The 10167-nt window shown below is 31.9% G+C and overlaps 2 protein-coding genes and 1 non-coding gene across 3 annotated transcripts; 2 read left to right on the top strand and 1 right to left on the bottom strand.

The window, feature by feature from the left end:
• The first annotated feature begins 285 nt into the window (after positions 1-285).
• LOC133829763 (RNA polymerase sigma factor sigD, chloroplastic) lies at positions 286-2732 on the top strand. The gene is made up of 5 exons (XM_062259554.1): positions 286-759; positions 870-1100; positions 1179-1319; positions 2049-2249; positions 2343-2732. Exons 1-5 carry the CDS (start codon positions 349-351, stop codon positions 2625-2627), a joined length of 1269 nt encoding a protein of 422 aa, XP_062115538.1. The 5' UTR covers positions 286-348; the 3' UTR covers positions 2628-2732.
• A 517-nt stretch (positions 2733-3249) lies between these two features.
• On the top strand, positions 3250-3321 carry TRNAG-UCC (transfer RNA glycine (anticodon UCC)). The gene has a single exon. It is a non-coding gene; the product is annotated as a tRNA-Gly (tRNA).
• Positions 3322-3403: 82 nt separating this feature from the next.
• Positions 3404-5577, bottom strand: LOC133829764 (uncharacterized). Its single transcript, XM_062259555.1, has 5 exons — positions 5214-5577; positions 4869-4946; positions 4635-4734; positions 4081-4223; positions 3404-3765 (listed from the first exon to the last, which is right to left on the bottom strand). The coding sequence occupies exons 1-5, from the start codon at positions 5541-5543 to the stop codon at positions 3550-3552; spliced, it is 867 nt and encodes a 288-aa protein (XP_062115539.1). The 5' UTR covers positions 5544-5577; the 3' UTR covers positions 3404-3549.
• Positions 5578-10167: the final 4590 nt, after the last annotated feature.

Raw genomic sequence — 10167 nt, 5'->3', positions numbered from 1 at the left:
AAATCTATATATTCTACCTCCCTAAAGCAAATCACATTACATAAATAAAGTGACAAAAATACATAGAAAAGTCCATTGTACATAAAATAAGCTATAAATAATAAAGACTATGAAATAAAATAATAGTATATAGGTGAGTTAAATTTCATCCACAAAAAGCTCAAACTCTTTCTATCCTCACTCTCCATATCAAAAACACTTTACCAAGAACGGTTTTGTGTCCCACATATCAAAGTCTATAACAAAATATCTAAAAAGCTATATATAACAATCTCCAACTTCGTTGGATTAAAATAAAGCTACAATCTTTTATACCTCACTCACCTTCACTTAACACTTTTTTTTTGCATGGCCATAAACACAAGTTTGTGCTCTTCACCAAACCACTCTCCAAACCTTCCAACACTCTCACTCTCCACTATTCCTCCTTCCAAATTTGGCCTCAATTTAGTCTCAAATGAGGCATTGGTAGTAGCAGCCGCCGCCGAGGCCGTGACGCTGGCTCGAGCGGCGGCTAAGGCGGCTAGAGAGGCTGTGGATGAGGTGGGTGGTGGTGGTGGCGGCGATATGGTTTGGAGTTGGAGAGGGGATGAGAATGAGAGTAGTAATGAGTTGGTTATGTGGAGAAAGAGGAATATTAGAGGTAAAAGGTTGAAATTTTTGGATGATGTGAAAGAGGAAAAGAGTGTTGGAAATTTGAAAATCTCAACTGGGTTTTTGAGTTCAAGAGAAGAGGCAGACTATTGTTTCATCCTCAAGGTACTTTTTTTTTTCCTCTTCTTTTTAATTGTTCTCATTTTTTAATGCATTTATGGTATTATAAGGTTTTGATCTTTCAAGTTTGGCCCAAATGTTAATTATTGTAAAAGGAGGGAGCAAAGCTAGAAGTAGCTAGACAAAGACTGAAAAATGGTAAAGAACATGAACCAACCTCAAAAGAGTTGGCCAAGGCTATGAAGATGGAGATGAGGAGCATAGATAAGGTATTATGCAAAGAAAGAGAGTCACAAGAGAAGATCACAAGGAGTTACAAGAGACTAGTTTCTTCAATTGCTTCTGGTTACCAAGACAAAGGATTAACCTTTCAAGACCTTGTTCAGGTTCTCATCTCATACATAATTTGATTTTAATTATTGGCTTTAATTTGCCTCAATAATGAAATCATTCTAATTTGGCAGGAGGGTAGCATTGGACTTCTTAGAGGAGCATATAAATTTGATCCACATAGAGGGTACAAGTTATCAACTTATGTCTACTGGTGGATTAGACAAGCTATCATTAAAGCCATAGAAAAAAAATCTAGAATGGTCAAATTACCGGTGAGTCATTGTCTCATTTAGACTTTTCTATGTAACCCTTTTGATTTCTGGCTTATATTACTCTTTAGTTACCATACCAAAATCAAATTTGTTCCACAAAGTCTGATGTTTTTGGTCATAGATACACATAGAAATTTAAATAGATAATAGTTTCTAGCTCTAGTATGTGTTTATCTTTTGGAAAATGGATATTTGCGGGGAGAATACTTAAATTATTATGTTTGTAGCGAAAGTACTTTTTGTTCATGTTTTGGTGCATTTTAGGACAAGTGTCTGTTTTATCATTAAGTCTGTCTATTTGGTGTGAAATTCGCTTATAACTTGGGTACTTTCACTACAAACATCTTTTAAAGTGGGTATTTTAGTCGCAAATATCCCTTTAATTGAGTATTTTTACCTACGTTTTACAAACGAACTTAATGGTGAGTATTAACAGTTGTACTAAACTGCGCCAAAACATGGACGGAAGGTACTTTCGCAGCCAAAAAAATAACTTAGGAACTTAAGTGCTACAAACATAATAATTTGAGTACTTTTGCCGCAAATAACCCTTTGGAAAATAATATATTTTTATATAATAAAGTTTCAAATTTTAGAAAAATATCATTTTGTATGTAATAATTGAAAAATGTTACATGTTGTATTGGACCTCACTTACCACAAGACTGAGGTTGGTCTTTACTCAAATAGTGGTAACTGGTGAATGTATGGATAGCTTTTGCTATGCAGGGCAACAAGTGTGCTATGATAGCAAAAATCACAGAAGCCAACAATGTCTTAAACAGAAGACTATTGCGTTTACCAACTTATGAAGAAGTTGCTGAAGAACTCAAAGAAAATGTCTCAACAGTGAGGCTAGTTTCACAAAGAAACCGCCCTCCGATTTCATTGGATTGCGCGGTGACAGACCGAGGTTGTATGACATTGCAGGTTAGTTGCCTTGAAAACACTACTCATGACATGAATGAAATCACTCAAACATAGTCAAAACAAAGCTCATTTGTGATTTGAAATCTGATGTAGGAGATCATACCAGGACCAGACGAAACAATGCCTGAAAAGATGCTGAAGAGGGAGCTTTTGAAGCAAGAAATGGAGAAGCTTTTGAGGACAGTGTTGAGTGAGAGAGAAGCTCATGTGGTGAGGCTGCATTTTGGGCTGAATGGTGAGTATCCCAAGTCATTTGGGGAGATTGGGAGAGTGTTGAAACTTTCGAGAGAAAGAGCTCGGCAGATCAATGGCATTGCCTTTACTAAATTACGAAAATCAAGCCTTGTTGACAACCTGAGATTGTATGTTAATATTTGAACAATTGGTTAGAAAAAAATAAAAGGAAAAAGAGTACATAGAAAATTTGTAAACAAAAGAAAGGAAACTGTTTTTGAATAATAATTGTTTTCAGATTCAATTCAATCATTTTGCTGTTATGTTTTCAGATTAGTAATACTCATCACAGTTAGAAATTTAGTTTTACAAAACTCAGATAATAAATAGGGATAATTGCGGCATAAGTAACTAATGTTTGGGTTTTGTACGCGCATAAACCCAATGTTTATTTTTAGTGGCAATAGTAACCAAAGTCAGTAAAAGTGTAATTTCGTCAGTCTCCTCTGTTAGGTCTGTTAATGAGCTGATTAAGCAAACACGTGTTACGTTTTTATTGGTCCAAATCATAATTATTTTTAAAATATTATTGAGCTGGACCAATCACGAAGTGACACGTGTTGGTCCAGTCATCATGAAACGGAGACCTAATGGAGGAGTCTGACGGAATTACACTTTTACTGATTTTGGTAACTATTGCCACTAAAAATAAATATTGGATCTAAAAACTCAAATATTGGGTGCTTATGTTGCAAATATCCCTAATAAATATAATGCAAACTACATATATTTATATATAGTATAGTTTATTGATTTCTTCCAAACAGCGTTTGTAGTCCAACGGTTAGGATAATTGCCTTCCAAGCAATAGACCCGGGTTCGACTCCCGGCAGACGCAACTCTACTTTTTTTTTATTCAGTTATTCATTGCTTTTTGGAAACTTTCTCATTCATACTCAACTCAATCTACTACTTCACAATTCACATGAAAAATGTTTCTATAAATTTGACTGTTAAATCCATATACTTCCATTTCTCTTTTTGTTGCTGTATATACACACACGTACATATGTATATATATATATATATACATACATACAAACATGAATAAAAGTTCCTATTCCTCTTAGTCCAACTCTCCCTTGTGAAGATTATGGAGAATGTACAAAGAAGCAGATGACAAAAATATACAAACAGAATAGCTGAGAAGATCCAATCCAGTTGTTATTTGCACCATCTTACTCCTCTCAAACATCTTCACTAGCAGAATCATCACAATAACATGTCCCACTTTGGTTTTCAGCTCATCCAATGAGCTTATCTTCATCCATTTTGGCCTCTCCTGAAACCATTAAAATCAAAACAGTAGAATGAGAAACTAAACAAGTTTCCAGATGATGCTTGTTCATTAGTTGTGTCTTTCAAGCCATAACTGATATATAACTTGAGAAGTTTTTCAAAAATGACTGCGTTTTATGTTGTTATAACTTTTTGACAGTTCCCAATTCCCAAACATATATGTAATTTTTCCTTATGACTAATGGTGTGTGAACTAGACAGTCAGTTGGTTTTAGTTCCATTTTTGCTCAAAAACAAGACTTTGAAATCTATGGCAAGGGTGTTATGTGTTACAAAAGAATGGAAGTTATTACAGTACCTTTAATGCAAACATTCCAAAGAGGGAAGAACCCTTAAGCGCTCGATCAACATCGGAAGGCACATCAGGAGGCACATTGCTGATAAACAATCCGTATAAGCCCATGCCAAAGATCAACATGACAGTCCCAGCAAGATAAACATCTGTGTCATTAGATTACATTATTAGCAAAAGAAGCTCATAATGAGAAAAAGCTAAGACCAGACCAGAAAGCAAGAGAAGGAGACAGTTTTCTGTTCAAATATCAGTCCTCAAATAAACCATTTGGATCAATAGAGTGGCACTGTAATAATAGTGAGAAAGAGTGAAAGAAGAGAAGTCAGGGCTGAGAGGGTGTTTTCTCAAAAGGGCTTCCAAAGGATACTCTTCTCAGTGTGTTTCTCAAGCTTGTATTGATTGAAGTTGTAACTGTGTAATTGATAGTGGAGAAGGAAACAAACATCTTTGCATTTTTTTTTCTCTGTTATTTAGTTTCTTGTTCATTTGCTTGTGTGTGTGTTTTAGTACATAATTGCATACACATTGAGAGAAGGAAAGAACTGTTGAAAAGTTACCAATTGCTTCGACTAGCCGCAGAACCATTTGTCCAGTGTGAATCCCTTTAACACAGCTATTCCAGTAAACTTTATATGCATCAACAATGTAAATGCAACCCTGCAATGATTGAATCTAGTCTGAGTATTCATGTACTATATATATATATATAGTACCAAATACACTTATATATGTTCATCACTATAACTTATACTTAAATATACTAAAATGAAATGAACAAATGGAGAAATTACATTGAGAAAGCACAAGAGGGAACCAGCCAATGAACCTGCAACTGCGAAAAGTGCCAAAAATCGGAAGTCGAAAATCACCTGCCCAACAGCAAATGAGTCAGAAATTCTTTTCATTTTCAACATGGTTGATAACCCATTTGAGTATACTATTTTCTAGTGTTATTTCCAAAGGTCGAAGCTTTAATTAACATAACAATCAACTAAAATTTAAACAACTTCAAAATTGCCAAACCCAAATCTCAGAATTTCATATAGTTTCTTCCACATGTGGCAGTGACCCTTCACTACAAAACCCCCAAAGAACTTAACTTTATACACAGTGATTAAAGTTTTGAGCTAGCTAACCCTTTCAATGTTGGATTCAGTGGATCGGAAAAATCGAAGAAGAGGGCTGCCGCTGGAGTTGGCGAAAGCGTAATTGAAGCTGGAATTGGGCTGTTTGGGAGAGGAGGAGTGTGAAGAAGCAGAGGAGACATGAATGGGGTCAACAATTGGGGTTGAGTTTGTGTTTGAGGTTGATTTTGATTCAGGGGAAGAAGAAGGGCTGAGAGAAGCAGTAATGGGTGAAAAGGTATGGGAGAAGCGTTTGGGGTTCTTGAAAGGTCCACCATGGATGATGGGTACGGCGATGGTGAGTGGTCTGGTGATGGTGGAGATGGATGTGAAGAGAGCCATTGGAAAAAGTAAAGATGGGATTTTTTAAGAAGAAGTATAGATATTTTTTTAGGACTTATTATTAGGTGTTGTTTTGCTACTCAATGACCGGTATTACCGGTAATTTTCAAAGAACAAGACAAGGCTTATTCACACGTGCACATGGAATAACTATTCATTTCGCACGTGCTACCAACGATCTGGGTTTGCAGTGGGTATAGGTGTGAGGGTTGCAATGGTTCCAAAGGCAGTGGTCAAACTCGAAATTTTTGAGTATTTTTGGATAAATTTTCAGAGTTGATATTCATATTTCTTGATTTTTGTTATGGCTTTATATCTTTTTCTATTTTATGTTTTTTCCGATTACTTGTTTGGACCATCTATTTTAAAAAATTCATTTTTGGATCTTATATTTTGTAAAATAATTCAAATAGACTATTAAACTCAATTGTGATGAAGAAAAAATTAAATATAACAATACTGTTTTTAAGTATAATGATTTTATTTTTGTTCTGAATTGTTAGTTTGGTAAATTATTTGTGATTTCAGTTGAGAAAATTTTGATCAAAATCGAACTTAGGGTTCTATTTGAACAATTTTACAAAACATAAGGTCCAAAAAATAATTTGTCAAAACACATGATCTAAACAAATAATGAGACAAAATACAAGATCCATAAAAGTATTAACATTTTTTTATCTTGGTGTTCTTGAGGAGATGGATCTGACAATGAGTGTGAGACTTGAGTGACTTTTCTAGTATTGAAAAATGAAATGAATGTTGGGTTTGAGAGTGATGACGGATGAGTTTTTTTTAATGAAAATATAGACATTGAATCAAAATGCAGTGTTTGATGATTGATGTTTAGAAGAAGTTTTTTTTTAATTTATAAGGTTAATTTTATTTATTTGTTCTTAATTTTAGATTTTGATTTTTTTAATGGAGAAAATGAAGAAGAAGAAGAAAAAGAAAAAGTTTTATTTTTAATTGATTTAAATATTTATTTATTTTTATTTTAAAATTTTAGATGTATTTTATTTAAAGTTTTTTTAAAAAAAAAAGTTATAAATGGACAATTATAGAGGGCCACGGGTACACACTTAGTCATCATCTGTTAAGGAGGGTACCGACGAATACCAACAGAAATTGACATTATGTACTTTTGTCACAAAAAAAAATTAGGTAGGAATTGACAAATTTTGTTAAAAATTTGGTACTTTAGCTCTAATTCCTCAAATTTTAATAGTTTATCTGGGATATAAATAGCAACTTTTTGTTTTGCAAGGTTTATTTTTGGTTTTGGCATGTAATCATTGATGACAATGTCTTAATTCTAATTAATAGAGATGACAATTTCAACCTTTTGTTATTTATTTCTTTCTCTAATCTCATATTTGATCTAAAAGTTGGCTTTCTTTTAGTAAATCAAATTTGATAGTTTGAGGTAAAAAAAAATAATTGTTTCTTTGTTGAGTCATATGTAAAATTTTTGGGTTTTCTACATAAATAAATCTCACATTCCATGGCTGCAAAAAAAAAAAAAACATCTATTGTTTTAATTTTCCAATAAATACCCTTGGTTTTCTATATGTGATGCATTTGGCGTTGAAAGTAACAGCGTAGACCGAAGCACTAACAGCTGCAGCTGTTTGATGACCATAAGGATTTAAATGCCAAAATATAGAGGTTAGGGACCTAAATGCAAAGACAAAAGAGGTTGGAGAATTTTGTTGCAAATAAGCCATTTTGAGTTAATCAAATCGGTACACCTTTCTTTCTCTCTCTCTCAAATTTTCCCATGTCATGAATTTTCTAGGAAACTTTTGGCTTGGAATAATGTAGTTGGGTTGAGCTAATCTCATTGGTAGATCTAGGATAATTGGCTGAGATTTTAAATTAAAAAATCTAATTTTTTTTTAATAGAAACTTTTAGGTGATAACTACTTCAAGGGATGAGATAATACATTATTAATATTGGCATCATTCAATGAGAGCTTTATTTGCTTTAATTTTTTGTTTATGTCGTAGAAAAGAAATGAGAGTTTTGCTTTATTTGATTTTTTAATACCAAACTACGCAGTTCCTTGAAAGTCTAGAGCCCGGCCCTAGGTATAGGCAAGCTAGGCCTATGCGAGCTTAACTCCAAAAGGCCTTAGCCCAAAATTTACTTAAATATCTTAAAAATATAAATTTATTCTAAAAATACTTTAGCTTGGTACACTAGATTTTGAAAAAAAATTGAGAAATTGTTCTTGGGTTTTAAACTTTCACGCAAGAATACATTTCGTAACAAGTAGTATATTAAAATCGATCTCACATAGGCTAATCTTTAAATGTTAAATACTAATTACTATTTTTCTTTCAATCCAAGTTAGATACAATTAAAAGAAACTAGAAAAATAAAATAAAACTTTAAGGAATATAACACAATTAGAAATCAAGAATTAGGAATTATAGGTCTTTAATTTCCCCCTATGTTCTTCCATAAGCATCTTTCATCATCTTAATTTTAATGTTCTAATTGCTAGTCTAGGGTTCCTAAGTATTCACAAGGTTTTCCCAAATCACAAGTGAGTGTAATTAATAGAATAAGTCCAATATTCCTATATAAAGAATTTAAATCTATCAATAGCATTAAGTTTAGCCCTAATTTGACTACCTAGGGTGATTAGGTATATTTCTATCCTAAACACAAATCAACAATAAATATCAATCATAGGTTATATTGATTAGGTCTAATTTATGTTTTCTCTTCCAAGTTCCACCTAAATTACTAAATCAATTCCCAAGTTGATCACTCTTTAAAAAGTATTAAGCACAAACCAATATAAACAATTAATATGAACATCATAATAAGAGTTAAAAAGAAAATTTATTTAAAAACATAGGGTTCCATTAAAGCCCTAGAAAAAGGAAATTAGTTCGTCATCATAAACCAAAATACCAAACAAAAACAATAATCTATGGATTCCAATACAAAAGGGAAAAGCAAAAAGAGAAGCAGAAAAGAACTAGAAGATATGAGTTGTTGAGCCGCTTCAATACTTCAAGATTCACTTTTCCTTCTTATTTTCGTTCAGAATTGATCTCATAAGAATCCCCAAAGTAAAGTAATTAAAAATCCCCAAATTCTGGTTTAAAAATCACTTTTGTAGGTTATAATCGCGACTCCTCGATCTCACGTCGAAAATCCCCCTGCGATCAGCAAAAACGAACAAAACTATGTCCTTACGCCAGTCTTTGCCGTGCCCACATCACATACTGCTGATCTCACGACAACTCCTTAAGATCTCACAGTAAGACTTCTGTAACTTATGATTGAGATTTTAGTTTTTCTGATCATACGTTATTCAGTAAAATACACATAACTTTTTCATCTGAACTCCAAATGCAATGATTCAACATGATTTAGAAATCTGAGAAAGATATCTACAACTTCTATATATTGATCTTTGCCCAAAAAATGACGATATCATGGTCAACATCAGAGTTGAAGTTCCAACTTTATTTTTCTTACGAAGTTTTTCTACAAAATAAACACACTCATTACTAAACTAAACAAAATGAATTAAACTAACAAAAACATAAGGAAATAAACCTAAAACACACTAAACTAAACAAATCCTAAAGATTAACGATGAAAAATAACTCTATTTTATAGAGTTAACAGATGTCCCACTTCCTAAATTTTTTTTGTTTTTTTTTTGTTCTAAAAAGTTACCGTTTGATTACTTACGATATCGATAAGATACCAATTGCTCACTTTTTTATATATAATATGTTTTATTTTTAGATCATATTATTTCAGATACATTTTAGTTACTTCCAAAACTTATTTGTAGACATCTTAATATACTAATTAATTATTTTTAGGTTATATTATGATATCTTATTATTTAAAATATATTTTGGTAATCTTCAAGCTTATTTCAGAAACTAATGAGTTATCATATATGATAATAAGTTACCATATAGTTTATTAATAAAAATTAATTTACTATACTACACAGTTGCTTTTAAATGAAAACTTTTAATAGACTTTTTTAGTCACTCATGTAATTTACATGTCTTATTATTTAAGATATTTTTACGCTACCTTCAAGTCTATTTTAAGAACTAATTAATTAGTTATCATATAGTATAAAAAGTTAATCCAATAATTCCAAGTTATCATGAATAACTTATTAGAAAATGATATTATTTAGTATACTACATGGTTACTTTTAAAAGCAACATTTTCATGGCTTTTAAAATCATTTAAGATACATTTTCATATATGACTAAATTTTGGGTATGCCACAAATTTAAAGTAACCAACGAACTTAGTGAGTTACCGATAATAATCTTCTTATGTTGCCAAACAAAATCCTAAAGAATATTTTAAAAACTTACTTGAAATGTTTCTAAAATAGTGTTAAAGTTGTTTATAATATCATATGATATCTTTTAAATGTAAAATATGAATACATTGTTTGTATATTAAATTTTGCTTAAGTTTAAAATTTAGTTACTTTTAGGTCACAAAATATAAAAAGAAACTAAAATGTTGTTTTTTTATTCTAGACATATTCTCCAGTGACGGTAAAAAAATATATGTCGTTCCACATATCAAAATGATCATTGTACGCCCTAAATATCCACGGGT

The sequence above is a fragment of the Humulus lupulus genome, chromosome 4, assembly GCF_963169125.1.
Source record: "Humulus lupulus chromosome 4, drHumLupu1.1, whole genome shotgun sequence".
NCBI classification, from domain to species: domain Eukaryota; kingdom Viridiplantae; phylum Streptophyta; class Magnoliopsida; order Rosales; family Cannabaceae; genus Humulus; species Humulus lupulus.
This window is presented reverse-complemented; position numbering and strand designations above follow the sequence as displayed.

Excerpts from the sequence above, each read along its gene's own strand:
- LOC133829763 (XM_062259554.1), top strand. The coding sequence starts at position 349 with ATGGCCATAAACACAAGTTTGTGCTCTTCACCAAACCACTCTCCAAAC. Across the intron at positions 1,320-2,048 it reads CTAGAATGGTCAAATTACCG|GGCAACAAGTGTGCTATGAT; the intron begins GTGAGTCATTGT and ends TTTGCTATGCAG. Across the intron at positions 2,250-2,342 it reads GAGGTTGTATGACATTGCAG|GAGATCATACCAGGACCAGA; the intron begins GTTAGTTGCCTT and ends AATCTGATGTAG.
- LOC133829764 (XM_062259555.1), bottom strand. The coding sequence starts at position 5,543 with ATGGCTCTCTTCACATCCATCTCCACCATCACCAGACCACTCACCATC. Across the intron at positions 4,947-5,213 it reads CTGAATCCAACATTGAAAGG|GTGATTTTCGACTTCCGATT; the intron begins GTTAGCTAGCTC and ends GCTGTTGGGCAG. Across the intron at positions 4,735-4,868 it reads CCCTCTTGTGCTTTCTCAAT|GGTTGCATTTACATTGTTGA; the intron begins GTAATTTCTCCA and ends CAATCATTGCAG.